At 45.7% G+C, this 16,692-nt stretch overlaps 2 protein-coding genes, 1 long non-coding RNA gene and 1 other non-coding gene across 4 annotated transcripts; 2 read left to right on the top strand and 2 right to left on the bottom strand.

Annotated features, from left to right (window-relative positions):
- Window positions 1-1,176: 1,176 nt before the first annotated feature.
- LOC109764960 (polygalacturonase QRT2-like) lies at window positions 1,177-3,006 on the top strand. The gene is made up of 2 exons (XM_020323762.2): window positions 1,177-1,273; window positions 1,868-3,006. The coding sequence occupies exons 1-2, from the start codon at window positions 1,177-1,179 to the stop codon at window positions 3,004-3,006; spliced, it is 1,236 nt and encodes a 411-aa protein (XP_020179351.2).
- A 140-nt stretch (window positions 3,007-3,146) lies between these two features.
- LOC141041509 (uncharacterized) lies at window positions 3,147-3,795 on the top strand. Its single transcript, XR_012201678.1, has 2 exons — window positions 3,147-3,362; window positions 3,398-3,795. It is a non-coding gene; the product is annotated as an uncharacterized lncRNA (long non-coding RNA).
- A 3,271-nt stretch (window positions 3,796-7,066) lies between these two features.
- TRNAK-CUU (transfer RNA lysine (anticodon CUU)) lies at window positions 7,067-7,139 on the bottom strand. Its single transcript has one exon. It is a non-coding gene; the product is annotated as a tRNA-Lys (tRNA).
- A 578-nt stretch (window positions 7,140-7,717) lies between these two features.
- On the bottom strand, window positions 7,718-14,665 carry LOC109764975 (uncharacterized). The gene is made up of 9 exons (XM_020323782.4): window positions 14,478-14,665; window positions 13,122-13,607; window positions 11,992-12,066; window positions 11,212-11,367; window positions 10,249-10,595; window positions 10,031-10,153; window positions 9,843-9,956; window positions 9,547-9,667; window positions 7,718-8,916 (listed from the first exon to the last, which is right to left on the bottom strand). The coding sequence occupies exons 2-9, from the start codon at window positions 13,603-13,605 to the stop codon at window positions 8,360-8,362; spliced, it is 1,977 nt and encodes a 658-aa protein (XP_020179371.1). The 5' UTR covers window positions 13,606-13,607; window positions 14,478-14,665; the 3' UTR covers window positions 7,718-8,359.
- Between the last annotated feature and the right edge of the window lie 2,027 nt (window positions 14,666-16,692).

The raw sequence follows: 16,692 nt of genomic DNA, 5'->3' as shown, positions 1-16,692 counted from the left end.
CCGCGGTGCTTGGCGAAGCCCTGCGGGATTGCCATGCTCCTCCATCACCACCATGCCGTTGTGCTGCTGCTGGATGGAGTCTTCCCCAACCTCTCCCTCTCTCCTTGCTGGATCAAGGCGTGGGAGACGTCACCGGGCTGCACGTGTGTTGAACGCGGAGGCACCGTTCTTCGGCGCTTAGATCGGAATCAACCGCGATCTGAATCGCTACGAGTACGACTCCTTCATCCGCGTTCTTGCAACGCTTCCGCATCGCGATCTATAATGGTATGTAGATGCACTCCCCTTCCCCTCGTTGATAGATTACTCCATAGATTGATCTTGGTGATGCGTAGAAAATTTTGAATTTCTGCTACGTTCCCCAACAGAGGCGCATCATCATCGTTGGGCTTTGTCTCCATCCGAAGAACCTCTTCGTTTGCTTTACTTGGTCTATTTCACTTGGAGGACTCCATCGACTACTAGCTAGGCTTAGTTTCTTATCTTTATAGGGCTTGTAGCCTTTTGTGCTTGTAAGCTGCTTCGGCAATACTATGTATCTGTTGTTTTCTTTTGCTGTTAATATTAGCTGTTGTTCGCAGTTGTTCAGTGGTTGTAACGATGGTGACGTGTAATCCCTGACTGGTTGATGGCTTTGTTAATTCAAAGCCAGGATCTCCTTGAGCTTGCGTTCTAAAAAAAGTTTCTGGGGTACTTTTTTTTACAGAACTTCTCCTCCGTTATTCAGCTAGTGGCATCGTTTACAAGTAATGGGAGCACCTCAAGTGGTGCAGAATCCATACAGAGATTGGGAGGAGAAAACTTAACTAGCCTGGTGAGCGTCAAATGGACCATCAGTGTGGTCAATTCTAGGAGGCAGCGGCGGTGGGGGAGAGAGGGCTTCTCTGCTCCGGTGAAATTGGAGCGTGGGAAGGGTGGGCGAGGTCTACCGTCTACGGGAGGGTATTGGTGTGAGGAATCGGAGAAAAGGCCGTCTCTTTGCTCGGGACGGTGGCGGCGGCCATGTTCGTCGGAGATGAGGAATTTAGAGAGGAACGCGGGCATGGTGTCGATTGGGTGCGGTGCGAGCTCGGGGAGAAGGGAATGGGCACCACTTGTGCACGTGGAGATGGACGGGGAGTGCGCGCGGATGGCGGGCCGCTTCAGAGGAAGAGTAACTCGGCGGCGGCGGCAGCCATGCCGGAGGCGGGGAAGAAGCGGACGATTCCTGAGGTGGGCGAGCGTGTCGGTCGTAGACGAGAAAGAGACGAAGCTACGAGACAGCAAAAGCAAGGTTGGTTGGAGTCTCGGGGACGGCGTGCCCCTCTGTGTTGGATTCGGATTCAGACGCTGCCGGACTGAGTGCCCGAGTCGGCTAGTTATCCCGACTTGAACAACCTGCAAAAGCTTTGTACGCCATAAAAGCACGACCAACGCCTATTTTTTCCATCAATCAACACCGCAACGCAACGCAACGCAAGAGAGAACAAGCTCGCAACGCACGAGAAGATAGCTAGCTAGCTACCTTCCGTGTACCAAAGGAGCTCGTAGATCAGCCAGGACATGTCGTCGTCCTTCCGCCGCCGTGCGTTGGTAGTGCTGGCGGCAGTTCTGATCCTCGGGCTGCTATTGCTCCTCCTGGTGCCGGCCATTGCTCACGCAGACAGCATCGCCGCCGCTAGACGTACCACCAGCAACAACGACGTCCGCCCCAACCTAAGGCGGAAGAAGCTCATGCCTGATCAGAGCATCAAGCTCGACCTACGCAGCTACCACAGAGCACCTGCTGCCGGGCGTCACCGCAAGCTACTCGAGCCTTCTCCGGGGCCTTCTCCCGCGCCTTCTCCCGAGCCTTCTCAGAGCGAAAGCGCCGTCGAGGTCGACGTAGCGAGCTACGGAGCCGTCGGCGACGGCCAACACGACGACACGCCGGCGTTCCGGGAAGCATGGGCCACCGCTTGCGCCTCGCCTCAGCCGGCCACCCTCGTGGTCCCCAGGGAGAAGACGTACCTCGTGAAGCAGACCACCTTCTCGGGCAAGTGCAGGTCCCCCGTCACCTTCAGGCTGGACGGCACGCTGGTGGCGCCCGCCAGCCGGTCGGCATGGCCCGAGGAGAACATGAGGTGGTGGATCATGTTTCGCAACGTCGACGGGCTCACCGTGACCGGCGACGGGACCATCGACGGCAACGGCGAGACGTGGTGGAAGAGCTCGTGCCGTGTGGACAAGAAGCTCAAGTGCAGCAACGCCCCCATGGCGCTGCTGCTCAGCAGGTGCAACAACCTCACGGTGGAGAACATCCGGCTCCTCAACAGCCAGCAGATCCACATGTCGGTCGAGGACTGCCGGGACGTGCTCCTCAAGGGCATCACCATCACCGCCCCCGGCGACAGCCCCATGAACGACGGCATCCACATTGCGCGCACCAAGGACATCCAGGTCCTAGATTGCGACATTAAAACAGGGGACGACTGCATGTCCATCGAGACCGGAACCGAAAACCTCTACGCTTCAAGGATAACATGTGGCCCGGGACACGGGATCAGCATCGGGAGCTTAGGCAACGACAACTCCGAGGCCCGAGTCTCAAACATAACAATCTACAAGGCGCACCTCTCCGGCACGACCAACGGCGCGCGCATGAAGTCGTGGCAGGGAGGAAAAGGGTACGCCAAGGACGTCACGTTTGAGGACATAACCATGGAGGAGGTCCATAACCCCATAATCATTGACCAGAACTACTGCACATCGGCCGATCCCGCCAACCCTAAGCCCTGCAAGAAACAAACTTCGGCGGTGGAGTTCAGCAACATTCGGTTCAAGAACATAAGGGGCACGAGTGCGACGAAAGAGGCTATCAAGCTGGACTGCAGCGACACCGTCCCATGCCGCGATATATTGTTGCAAGACGTGAAGCTTACCTTTCGTGACCGTGGGCACAAGCACAAGCACACTTCCGCAACAAGTCTATGCAACAACGCCAAGCTAACCGGATCTGGCACCAATGTAGATCCCAAGACCTGCTGAGACAACAACAGCAACAACACATGCATGCATGGTTGTTGTACGTACAACCCTTAATTTTTTATACATGCAAAGTACTCCCTCCGTTCCGAAATGTAGGTCGCTGGCGACCTTGTTCCGACCAGGTGAAATCATGCAAAAGGACCGTACTACCCCCAATTTGAATTTGAAGCCTGCGTCGTCTTCTACCTTCAGCCCTCCAGCTCCACGCCCACCTCCGCCCTCGCCCTCCACCCCCACCTCCGCCCTCCATCGCCACCTCCTCCCACATCCGGCGACTGTGCCCAGGTCCCAGGCGCCCCCACCTCCGGCGACTGCGCCCAGGTCCAGGCGCCCCCACATCCGGCGACTGCGCCCAGGTCCAGGGACCCCCACATCCGGCGACTGCGCCCAGGTCCAGGGACCCCCACATCCGGCGACTGCGCTCAGGTCCAGGCGCTCCCACATCCGGCGACTGCGCCCAGGTCCAGGCGCCTCCACCTCCAGCCCAGGCGCTCCTCCTCTCCCACGTCCAGGAGCTCCTCCTGGCCCGTGCATGCCCAGGTGGAGGCTCTTCCTCGACCTGCTGCTGGGCTCGGCTGCGGCCCAGGTTCATCTCCTCAACCGGAGCTGCTGCCTGCATTTGATTCAGATGTTTGTTGCCGACAATTCAACAAATAATGTGAACAAGTTAACTGAATTTGGCAGTACTGATGGAGTATAATTCAGAGATATCACTAAATTTGAACTGATAATTTGAACAAGAATGCCAAATGTATGTATACAGAAAGAATGCCAAATAGAGTAAAACTGTAGGTCTTGATTCCTTTTCAAAATTTTAGAAAGATACTCCAACAATTTGCATCATAATGGAGTACTTACTCTGCTTAAGAGGAAAGGAGACCCCTGTTTCGTGCTTAATATTCACAGCCCATGGCTCCATGGCCAGGAGAGAACCTGAAGCTACCCTTTGGTGCTGCTGATGCTACCAGCGTTTGAAGTACTCATTCCTGGGAAAATATGGCACAAGAAGCATCATTAAAAAAATACTCATTCCTCAAGTTTCTTTAATCTTTTACTATGATCAGCACTTGCTGTTAACAGTTGCTATGAGTAAGAGCCGCGACTTGCTGTTAACAGTGGCACCAAGCATCTCTACTCGGTGGCAATCTTTCGGAATGGAGTCCGGAGTCGTCGTAGTCGTAGTCGCAGCTCTTGTACACGGTCCTATCAAGAAGAAGAGAGCACGTCCTACTATAACAGTAAGTCCTACTTGTAGCTCCAACATACTCCTGAAAGAAGTGCTCACATGCTACTGTACTGCTGCAAGAAGTGCTAGCAAATGGCTTAAATGTATCAGGTCCTACTCTAGTTTACTCCAGTTTAGGTTGCAGAAAAAATGCACTACTATGGACTATGGAGTATCAGGTCCCTAGCAAAAATGCACTACAAAGCAAGCAATAATGCTACTCCAATTTTCACAGATTAAAGCAATACTGACTGCAAGCAATATTGCAAAATTACAGAGAACCAAAATTGCAAAATTCAGTACTCCATAACATTACTGAAACTTTACTGTGCTTGAAACTATACTGAAACTTTAGTCCATATATATATGATCATTTTTGTTTGAAAAGTTTCATTTAATTTTGTGTTAAGTAGTTTTAATTAATTAAAGTTTTTAACTGCTTGAGATGAGAGAAATGAGAATAAGAGAGAAGGGCTACTGCTTGCAAGCACAGCTGCTTGCAAGTCCTACAGTAAATGATTTCAGTTAATCAAAGAGGAGACGGTGGTCAGACCTTGATGCAGTACAAGTGGAGTATTGCCTGGCCGCCGCGCTTGTGGAACGCCATGGAGCTCCAGATTTAAGCCCTGGCCAAGTTAAATGAGCTCCAGATTAAAGCCCTGGCCATCTACGACGACGTCCAGATGCGGCTCATCATCACGGCGACATCCAGATGCGGCTCCAGCTCCTCCCGCTCGTGCTCCAGCTCCCCACGCCGCCGTCTTCACGCCCGGGCCGGTTCAGCGCCTCCTTCAAGCCTCAAAGCAGATCGACTGCCGGCGCACTCAGATCTAACGCCAGTGCGCACGTCCTCCTCGCCCAGCAGCGTGTTGCCGGCGCATAAAAATGGCAGCTTTCTGCATCTACTCCTCGCCCAGCACCGCGTTGCCGGAGTAGGAGAGGGCGGCGCGTGGGGAGCGGTAAGCTAGGCGGCGGCGCGTGGGGAGCGGTGAGCTAGGCGGCGGTGCGGAGCAAGATGCCGGCGAGAGGGAGAGAGAGAGGGCATGTCGCGCGCGAGAGAGAGACGAGTGGAGGGGAGCGAGTGGTGGGCGGCGTCGCGCGAGAGAGAGGGGAACGTGTCGGTCGGCACGAGAAGAGGGGTAGAATGGGAAACTCGAGAAATTTCGTAGCCTAGGAAATTTTGTACTACAGATCGTTAAACGACCTACATTTCGGAACAGAGGGAGTAAATAGTATAATCTTGTGGATATATGGATTCAACAGTTATATACTGCAAATATTAGTATGTGTGCAAATCATACACCGTGTGTCATTTATATGATTACCTTCTGAGAACTGAATTTGTAAGGCATATAATTAATTTCCTGGATAAACAAGATACTGAGTTGATCAAAGATTTGATGCGTGGGTGGTGTGAATTTCTTCGGAGGTCATGATCCCTATGTTCATGAGGTCATTGCAAGGTGACTTGGTTCTGACCAATCTTGATCTTTGTTGTGGTTGCCAGTGACAACTTTTGGTATGGTGCTTCAGTCCATCGAGCTTATCTCCACGTTTGTGCTAGGTCTAGGTTAGTTAGGCATCCTTTGTTGGTCGGTTGTTTACTCGAGGAGATTGAAGCAAGACATGGCTCTAGATGTTGTTACACCAAACTAATATGCTCATAATTTCACAGTTAACCCAAGAAAGGTTGATTGAGTTACTAGAATGTTTTCATGTTCATTTCACAAGTTTGAATATTTTAGTCATATTTCGTTAAAATGTACTGCTAGTAATCTTTTCAGAGCTCAGCGAGCCGTCTAGGCTTGAGCCGAGCTTGCCTACCGGCTACCGGGCCAAGCTAAAATTGAGTTTTTTTTTGTGGGTGAAGCTAAAATTGAGTTTAAGCGTTCGGTTATAAGCAGTAAACAATTACAAAGGAAATGTTGATGGGCCACAACACCAACATGTGCTTTATGATTTGCTATTTATATGTTTTGCTCAGAGAAGCTCGAGCCAAGGCCTACGATGGTCAACACAACGACTCCATAGTCATTGTTGCGTGTGTCCTGTCCATCAACTTTCTCTTTGGCCAATTTGGCAAATTCAATTGCAGGTTCTAGTTACTGCCCATCAACTAGTTATTGCAAACTCAATTTGGCAAACTAATATTCTGTAGTTTCGCTCTAGAAAAAGCACTATTGTTGGATGCAATGCTCTTTTTGTAAATTGGTGTATATTTTGTTCGTTCAATCATCTTTGAGGTATTTTCTTGATGAAAATTACATGCTTCCAAGCATGTTCAAGAAAGAAAAATCAATTCTTCATTGCACCAAACTCTTACATATGAAGTAATTTGCCCACAAATTCACTTTGGCGCATGGGAGCATATGCTCCTGCCATTAAAAAATATATGTCACAAAATTCCAAACAAAAATTTGACGTGTACATCTCAACATTGTATGTGTGCACGCCAAGTTTCGTGAAAAATCAACATTTTATACACCTTGTGTAAAAAAGACAAAATAATGTCTCATGAAAAACCTTTTTTAACTTTCGGGGTTTTAAGATCAAATCAAATACACAAGAACATTGAGGTGTATACTACATATCTATAAAGTTTCAAGATCAAATACGCTTTGGTGTGATCCGTATAAAAAAGCAAAATCATAGACTTGTGTTAGAGTGACATTATTTTATTTTGTGTGTGACCCTGAATAAAAAAAATCATAATGAAAATTTATGGAGATGTTGTATACATCCCTAGGTTCATTTGTATCTTCTTTCAGGAAATTTGGAACTTCAAAATATGTTTTCTGCCTTTTAAGAAATAAGGGCTCTGATCAAAAAAATAATCGCCCACCGTGGGGCTCGAACCCACGACCACAAGGTTAAGAGCCTTGCGCTCTACCAACTGAGCTAGACGGGCTCTGTGTCAGTAGCTTCATTCGCATATATATATCAGGTATATCAAGCAAAAAGTCTGAGCTAAAGGTTTGCTCAATTATCAGCGTGCAAGCAAGTGATTAGTTTCTTTTAAGCTGGAAACCTCCTTCCATTACTTAACCTCGCTCATCATCATAATCACCAAAGCATACATGGAGTCAGGGACTTGTTCCTTTCCACCAGGATATCATCAGTTGGATGGAATCATTCAGTCATGCATTATTATACCAGACAAATATAGACGCCTCAGTGGGAAGTCGCAAAGGCAACATCGAAACTTGTCGCATGGAGGCACAGACGGCGAAAGGTAGGCGGCCGGCAGCCCACCAGGAACACAAAACCGTTTGCTTGTGCCCACAGGTAGTGCCAATAATTCCACAACCGTCTGCGATTGCAAACGCTGTTTATGATTGCTTCCGAATCCTCTCCCTGGTGACACCTACCGCCTACCACCACCAGATGAGGAGATAAGTCCACACCAGATATCATCAAGAAACTCGGTGCCCCGCCCCCAATAATTGCAGCCCGAGCATATAAATACACCCGGCTGTATCCATATGTATGCACACACAAGCATCTACACACGATCTGATTATTATCTTGCTTAGAGAGGAAGGTAGCTAGCCTGCATCTTTCAGCTGCGCCTGGTCAAACATGGCTTCCATGGGGTTCAGCTATGCGCAGATACATGTGCGACAGGAGAAGGTCAGGCAGAGGATCAACCAACAAGAAGCTGCCAACAGGACGGACGTGAAGAACAAGAACATCGGTGAAGAAGACAAGATCAACAAGAAAAACTGTGATTCGTGGACCGCCGCCGGCAGGGTGCATCCGTGCGCATCTTCCACGGCAGCGGCGGCGGCTACGGCTAGGCCAGTGCCAGAGAGGTGAGGCTGGCTGGCGATGCGTCTTCTCTTCTCTGAGTAGTTTTAGCTTGTCTCAAGATTTCCTCAAGGAAATAAAGATGTGTGCTCATATATGTGTTTTTTCCACAAACTTGGGGATATCAATCAAAGCCGAACAATCAAATATGCTCCAGCCACAGATCTAAAATTGTTTCTGACAGGCCTGCCTGTCGACTAACAAAGAGACTCACTAGAAGATGCAGGAACAGAGTATTTTTTACATAGCCATAGAGCCATGGTATTGGCACTCTCCTATCTTGCGACTGGAATCTTATATTGCCAAGAAACTAGCTACTGACTAAAAGTGCTTGATCCTGAACTTCCACTCCCCCTTCACGGCATCAAACGCCATGAATTCAGCGCCATTCTTCTCGGTCCATTGCGCCAGAATCTCCTCATACCTGTCGACTTCTTGCCCCTCCGTCAACTGCAACCCGGTCTTCTTATCGACGCATTTCACATTCAGGAGTGTGATCTCTGCAGGCTTGTTGAGCTCCTGCCCCACAGGAGGTCTCTTGCTCTCATCTGTGTAGACCAGGATCTCGCGGTCCTTGAACTCCACGATGGAAGCGATGTCGAGCTTCCTCACATCGGTTTCTCCATCAAACTTGATGCTGCCGTAGCCATGCCTGCCGACCGTGAAATCCTTCACATGTGAGCAACAACCTGGCTCGTTGCTTTCTCGTGCAGCAAGCTCTGCGATGGACGGCAAGGTGTAATAGTCTGCCTTATAGAGCCGAGGTAGCACACTCTCACTCACAGGGGCACCACCAAATGGAGTTATCACAGGATCAAATGGTTTACTCCTAGCCAGAACAGGACCGTTGATATACCCTTTATGTTCCCCAGCAGATCCTGATGATGGTGAACAAGATGTCAGTAACTCAATTCCATATATAGTATGGCAACACATAGGATGAAGTAGCTTCGGTTCTGAGATATCAAATACTTTGACATTTGGCTCCACAAGTGCTAATGGAGAACTTTGGTTTACTCCTAGGATTCTCCATTGTAAATTTGTAACGTGCCAGTGAAGAATTGCTTGTAGAATGAAACAGTAAAAGCTTATTTGAATAAAATACTCCTAGGAATCTTCACTGTATTGATGCTAGTAAATGCTTTTGCTTATTTAAATTATTAGCATGAAGCAACAAAAGCTTATTTCAATAAGTTTTCCCATGGGATCAAGTAGAACATGACAGTGGATCCATTTTATAGCAAGAAATGTACGTATCTAGTTAATGTGGAAAACAAAATATTGTTTACTCTGCTTGAACCTGCATCTACTTAAGTCTGATGCAATGTGAAATAGAAAAGACAAAAACACATCATGCTTATAATGAAAATTACTGCTACAAAAACATTGCAGTATCAAAAGTCAAGGAAAAATAATGTAGCATCAACCTATCAGAAGTCTACAGAACAAACTAGTACCAGAAGCTAAGAAACTGATACAATACCACTGGTAATTTCTGGAGTATCTACCTGTTGAACTAGATGGTTTCCTGTCATGCTGCTCCACTGATTGGATAGTTAGCTCTTGGTTCTCTCCAGGATAGATACAGAAAGACACTGGTGTTGCTGAAGCTTTAACATTATGATGAACCTATGCAAAAGGACATGTGGATTTCAGACAGATTCAATTTTTTTGGATGCAATAAAAAGCGACTGGGAGCATTTTATCTGAATATTCATGAGCCTAAACGTGTGAGCATATATGTCCACAAGATTTCGTTTTACTGTGCAACACAATTCTGGGCTATGGAGATTTATTGCCATACCTCTGTAGCACGACTGCCAGTATCATCATTCTTTGGAGAAAATCTAATCCTTACAGTAGTAATGTCAACTGGTAGTAACAACTCCACAGTTTTCTCAGCTTGATCAATATTTATCTGGAAAGGACGACAATAATAAATCAGATAAAGAAACAAAAAGCCAGGAAATATAGCCATTCAGTGACACCTACAGTAGTGGAGTGACCGTTTGGCGATGGAGCTGGTGCTGAATGGGCGACCGAAGAGCTGAGTAAACTTCCTCCAGATTGAGTAGATTTTGAAGGGAACAAATTTTGGCTAAACATATGGCCTTGCTGCTTCCATCAGAACAATTAATCAATGAGAACACATACCAACTCCTATGAATGAAATGCATCATGAAAGAATAATCTTCTATAGGAATACTTACAGCAGAAGATGTATCTGCAGGAGCTGTATATGCCGCTGTGTTATTGGATACGTTTTCCCAACACGTAGTAGATGGTGCAAAAGAGCTTGAAAACCATGATGGCTTGTGGATTGGCTCGGGAGGGTATGAGAATAATGGTGACTGGGGTGCTGGAGCGCGCAGCCAAAATGGGTTGGTGGTACCATGTGCTGAGGATTGCAGTCCCACAGGTGCTGAGGATGGCTCAGGAGAGTATGAAAACAATGATGGCTTGACAGGATTTGCGAAGGCATTCACTGGGGCCTGGGGCTGGGGCTGCGAGGAATGATAAGCCCAAGGAACTCTGCCCTCCTGTAAGTTCAAACCACCTGGGGAACACACAAAACTAGATTAGTAATAAGAACCATATAAACTAATAAAATAAGTACATAATGAAAAAACACAAGATTCAACAGTTATTAACCATCAGTTATCATATAAGGTCCATGCACGTTATTTGGCCCCAGATTGCAGCCAGGGCACCAAGGAGCAGTACCATGTTGCTTTAATTGAACTAGTAAAGTTCTTGCACATTAGGTTAGGTCTCTAGAGGATTGAAGATAAATTAGGAAGAAAATTAATTAAGTATTAGAGTAAATAGCACTCCCTCCGTTTCTAAATATAAGCCTTTTTAGAGATTTCAATGTGGACTACATACAGATGTAAATAGACATATTTTAAAGTGTAGATTAACTCATTTTGCTTCGTATTTAGTCCATATTGGAATCTCTAAAAAGACTTATATTTAGAAACGGAGGGAGTACAATAAGAAAGTTAAGACTAGGAGATGTATTATATGTCTTGAGTTGCAAGTTATCCTTCTCCTGTGCACAACTCCTACTGATCTTGACCAACACAGCAACCTGCCGAGACCTCATAGAACTTATCAAAAATCTAAACAGGACAAAAAAAAGTCTGAAGTGTTGGAAATACTCAATATCTTACCTTTGTCTCCTTTCTTATAATCTTCACATCGAAGCTCCTCGTGAGATTTGCTCTTGAATACTGGCATTGCTGAAATAGATACATAGTAATTACGTTCAGGATCATCACCAGGAGTCCTGGTATAAGCAGAAACCCTGCTGCCTTTTTTAGACACTCCTACATAAATAAGATGTGAAAAAAGAAACAGTGAAATAACATATAAAATCTCATAATACGTCAACTCAAAGAAAGAAAATTTTACATCAAATTGAAAAAAATTAAGTACCAATAAGTCAACTAAACCTTGAACCAGCCGTATTCAAAGAAAAAGGTCAGACTCATTTGACCAGTGGTTTTCCCCAGTTTTGAAACTCTTGTTTCAAAATAAGCTAACTACTTCAATTACTAATCACCACTGAAGGTGTACTGTTATTGTATAGAAGGCACTACTGCCCATAAATAATAGACAAAGTAGATCATGTAGAGATTTGCATGAATATTAGGGTCAGATTACTGCATCACGTTTTGAGTCAATAGATCCAGAAATAGTAACACAAAAATGGTATTTAAAAGTGCGTTGACAAATTACAATGCACAGCCAAGTTCACATATTCAACTACTCCCTCCGATCCAAAACAAGTGACATGGTTTTAGTACAAATTTGAACTAAAACCAAACTTATTTTGGATCGGAGGGATTATGTTTAATGATAGCAGCTGAAAATGTAAGGGACTGGGTCAACTATAATTTGTGAATACATGATGAACTAAATGAAAAGCACAAAGAAACTTCAAAACTTACGGCCAAAGGGCCCAAATGAAGGCTCAGATTGCACCCCAAAGGTAGGAACATGTGAATAATGTTGGCCTGTTGTAGCTGTACAAAGCAATATGAAATTAGTTTAGTCAAATCAGCTGTGCTGAGTAAACTTATGAGTAATGAAACCGTAGAAAACAAGGTCATGTTTGGGATTATATCTACTGCTAGAAATAGTGAAAGCAACATAGAAAACAGTGACATTGCCAAATAATTCAGAGAAGAAAAAATACCCTAATGGTTTCATAAAGGAATATGACCACTGCATGCAGCAAACAATTTTGATTATTTCAATTAATTTATTGATAAAATATCAGAATTGACTACATACATGCTCAAGATATGGGTAGTTTTGTAAAAAGAATATTCCTGTAGACAGTCATGGCTCTTGTGAATATGTCATGAAGAAAATAACGATCCAAAGAACATCATGGAGACCATGAACCAAAATGACGTGCTCCTGGGAACAGAGTAGCACTTGCAGCCTACTATAGCTGTTTATATAGTGTCCATCTCCATTCAAAAACAGATCTTCCAAGAACTTACAAAAGACCCTGTAGTATCAGCATACTGGTTTGGTTGACCTTATTACAGTCATCCTGGATTGATTAGCCTCAGTATACATAGTTTCAAATTAGAGAAAAATCAAAAATCAATGCTAAATGAATACTTCCTACTATATATCAATCATAAGTCACGAGGAAAGAAAAAGACTAACTGTTAACCAAAAACGTCAAAAACCACCAATGGTGCTTCTGTAGTCAGAGTTAAATGCATCCTAGTATCATACTGGAATTGTAGTACTTGCACAATCTTGTTGTGCAGGACATTTGGCTAACAAATATCTTGGGTTATGAACTCAAGGAAAATTGTGTTCTCAGTTACACCATAAATCTTTCACGTATTCATGAACTTACTCACGGATGCTACTTGATGGCATCGCCAGAAATTGTACTGTTCACCCAACACATGCACAGTCAAACAGAGGAAGACACTGCTAACAAATAGAATTCACATCTACCATTGTATTGAAAGAACCCATCAAATCTACTTCAGGATAACCAAATAGAAGACGATTAAAAAAATAGAGAATTGGTGGACAAAAGGCTACTTACAGCTAAATGGTGTGTTGGATGAAAAAGGTGCCTGATGGGGCATGGGGTGCCCAAAGGCGTTAGGGGATCGCCCAAATGCCGGGCCACACCAAGATGAAGAGGAGTCCATGGCTGCACCAGACGATGGCGTGAAACCAAACGAGGATGGAATAAAGCCCGTGGCTACCGGCATGGAACCAAACGATGATCTCATGGCTGGACCAGCATATGGCGTGAAACCAGAGGATGGAGAAAAGCCCGTGGCTACCGGCATGGAACCAAACGGGGATGAAGAAGGGCCCATGGCTGCACCAGAGGCCGGCATTACACCAAACGAGTATGGAGAAGAGCCCGTGGCTGCACCAGATGCCGGCGTGAAACAAAACAAGGATGGAGAAGAGCCCATGGCCGCACCAGAGGTCGGCGTGGAGAACAATGATGATGAAGAGCCCATGACTGAGCCAAAGGCCGGTGGGGGGGTAGACCAAGATGAAGAACCCATCATAACTGCAGAAAACAAAGATCAAATCGAATTAGATGAGTGAAAAGTTAATAATCTTATCAATCCCTAATTAACGCCTAAGCATGGAAGATAAAACTGCATCAGTCACACAAGGTACTAATTGCTAGGTACCAGGAAACGAAGGCACGCGATCCACTCCTTGCCAAAATTGCAAAAATATTCACCGAAACAAAACACATCCGTCTATCCTGGCAGTTATATCCACTGAGTGGGCGCATTTTCTCGTCGTGCTACATTCAGAAAACATAAAGTAGTTCTTCACCTCCGGATTGGAGGCCTACTAAATTTGTTAACTCTTATTGACTTCCCATTAGTTTAATGATTAATCTACCCCGCCAACCCCGTGGTAAACTGGAATCTAGGCAGCAAATGCAATGCAGCATAAATAGTTAAATAACTGATAAGAAAACCCAACAAACGAACCCTCCGAATCAAACCACATAGAACAGCGCTTCTAACATCAGAGGAACAGGTGCAAATAGGGTGGGACCGTCGCGTGCCCAGTTCGCTCATTCATTCAACGACAACATGTAGACAAACAAAAAAAAAATCATGCGTGCGTGCGCCCGTCGCACAAACCGAAGAGAAAATGCACGCGGTTGCCCCGGCGGGCGGCAGCGGAGAAGAGCTCCTAACCAAAATCGGAACACCCGAAGAACCCTAGCCCGGGATTGGGGACAGAGCTGAACAGAACCGAATCATGCGGGGAAACAAGCGCGGGAAGCGCGTCAGGCGGGCAATGCGGCCGCCGCGACCTAGCGTCGGACTTGACCTACGAGCGAACCGCGAGTAGAATCGCCGGGGCTCCGGTCGCATTGGGGCGGGGAGGAGGGCGAGGAGGAGGGGAGGCTTACAGGAAGGAAGGAAGGCGGCGGTCCGATCGAAGGGGCGGCGCGACGGCGCGGGGTTGGGCGGGCGGTGGTCCTCCGCCGTCTGGGTGGAGGGAGAGAGACGAGGTGGCGCGGGTGGGCTCCCCGGTGCGGTGCCGGCGCGGTTTATATACTACAGCGGCGGTTGGGGTTGGGGGACGGACGACTTCCGGATCGCGGGTAGCGTGGGAGTGGTACAGTAGCTTACATATCAAGCCACAAGAGTAAAATATGACTTGTCAGCTTTCTTCCAACGCCACCTTTTTTTTCGTTTTTTATTAAGTCTTCTTCGGTAGCCACTTCTCGGCAAGGGAGGTGGAACATGAAAAATGTACCGAATGTAAGGTTCTCTCCAATCTAAGAGTGCCGTGGTTTTTTTTCTTGAGGAAAAGCCACCGTAACGCACTTTATGGATCAATAGCAAAACGGCCGTGCGTTGCGACGTGAGGAAAATAATCATAATCTTCAATGGCCATCGCCATATTTTGCTGCATCGCCGAGATACACTATCACTCTCATTTTCGTGAAATAGTGAACAATTTTTAAAAATTATAAACATTTTTTTAAACTCGTGAACACTTTTTACAGATTTTCGAGAATTTTCAAAAGTCATGACATTTTTTGAATTCGTGAACATTTTATACTATCTGCAAACATTTCTATAAAAAATTGTGTACATTTTTAAAAGCTTTTTTATTGAATAGGGGACGATTTCTAGAATCAACGAACATTTTTTGGAAATTGGTGGAACAATTTTCTAAAAATCATGAACATGTTTTAAAATGCATGATCATTTTTTTTGAACCAGCAAACATTTTATAAATCAATAAGCTATTTTTTAAGTCACGAACAGTTTTGAATATTTTTGAAAAAAATTAATTCTTGAACATTTTTTGAATTGAAGAAATTTTGTTCTATTTCATTATCAATTTTCAAGACATGAACTATTTTTGATTTCCCAAACGTTTCTTTTGCGAACATTTTTTCAATATGCGAACAATTTTTAAAAATCACAAACATTTTATGAATCCACAAACTTTTATGAACTATTAAACATTTTATTTCAAATTTTCATTTTTTTAAAAAAAAATTGAACCTTTTTGAAGTCTCAAATTATTTAAAGTAGAAAAAAACAAAGACGGAAAACAAAAACGAAAATTAAAAAACAGGCAACTCCTGCAGTCGTGCGCAAGCTAGTATCCGACAAGAGTATGCAACTCCACAGTCCGTGCGTAAGCAACTATGCTGCCAGGGTGTGCAACTATGCCAACAAGAGCATGCAACTTCGCTGTCGTGCGTGTGCAACTATACCGACGAGAGCATACAACTCTGCGTCCATGTGTGTGCGACTATGCCGATGAAAGTGGCGTGTGCAACTCCCGATGTCGTGCGTGAGCTACTACCCGACAAGGGTGCGCAACCGCGCAGTCCGTGCGTAAGAAACTATGCCGATCAGGGTGTGCAACTTTGCAGTCACGTGTGTGCAACTCTGCGCCCGTGCGTGTGCGACTATGTTGACGAGAGCATGCAACTCTGCGGCCATGCGTGTGTGACTATGCCGATGAAAGTGTGCAAGTCTATGACTGTGCGTGCGACTATGACACCACGCATGTGTAACTTCTGTGCCGTGATTGTGCAACTATGTCGTTGCCCGTGTGCAAACTCTTGTAGGCGTGTGCGAGCTACTACCCGACGAGAGTGTGCAACCCCATAGACCATGCGTAAGCAACTATGCCGATGAGAACATGTACCTCCGCAATGGTGCGCGAGCGACTATGGTGACGAAAGCGTGCAACTCCCGCAGCGGTGGGTGAGCTAACATATCAACGAAAATGTTTTTATCCTCAAAGTAGTACTGAAGTTGGTTTGAAAAAGATTGCATTCCGAAGAATGAAAGTTGCACCATTTGGGAAAAAAAGAAGGCAACGAGAAAAAGTTTGTTGAAATGTATTTACCCAGAATCTAGTTTTGAAGAGCGCGTCACAAGGATTTCAACAGTGAAACCGAAATTTAATTCGATATACGGTTCAAAGTTATGTTTTTTTGAAATTTTTTAAATGAAAATAGTTGCCCACAAATTCAGCAAAATAGCTTGGAGCTTGGTTTTCGCACCACGTGCCCACATTACTAGGTGACCGGCGTATGCGTCGGCTGGAGCCACATGCGCTTCGAATTTTGATGCATCTAACGCGCACACACT

Source organism: Aegilops tauschii, chromosome 1, assembly GCF_002575655.3.
Source record: "Aegilops tauschii subsp. strangulata cultivar AL8/78 chromosome 1, Aet v6.0, whole genome shotgun sequence".
In the NCBI taxonomy this organism is placed as follows: Eukaryota; Viridiplantae; Streptophyta; class Magnoliopsida; order Poales; family Poaceae; genus Aegilops; species Aegilops tauschii.
The sequence above is the reverse complement of the archived record's forward strand: the minus strand, read 5'-3'. Positions and strand labels throughout refer to the sequence as shown.

Excerpts from the sequence above, each read along its gene's own strand:
- LOC109764960 (XM_020323762.2), top strand. The coding sequence starts at position 1,177 with ATGCCGGAGGCGGGGAAGAAGCGGACGATTCCTGAGGTGGGCGAGCGT. Across the intron at positions 1,274-1,867 it reads TACGAGACAGCAAAAGCAAG|CGAGCTACGGAGCCGTCGGC; the intron begins GTTGGTTGGAGT and ends AGGTCGACGTAG.
- LOC109764975 (XM_020323782.4), bottom strand. The coding sequence starts at position 13,605 with ATGATGGGTTCTTCATCTTGGTCTACCCCCCCACCGGCCTTTGGCTCA. Across the intron at positions 12,067-13,121 it reads ATCCAACACACCATTTAGCT|CTACAACAGGCCAACATTAT; the intron begins GTAAGTAGCCTT and ends TGCTTTGTACAG. Across the intron at positions 8,917-9,546 it reads GAAACCATCTAGTTCAACAG|GATCTGCTGGGGAACATAAA; the intron begins GTAGATACTCCA and ends CACCATCATCAG.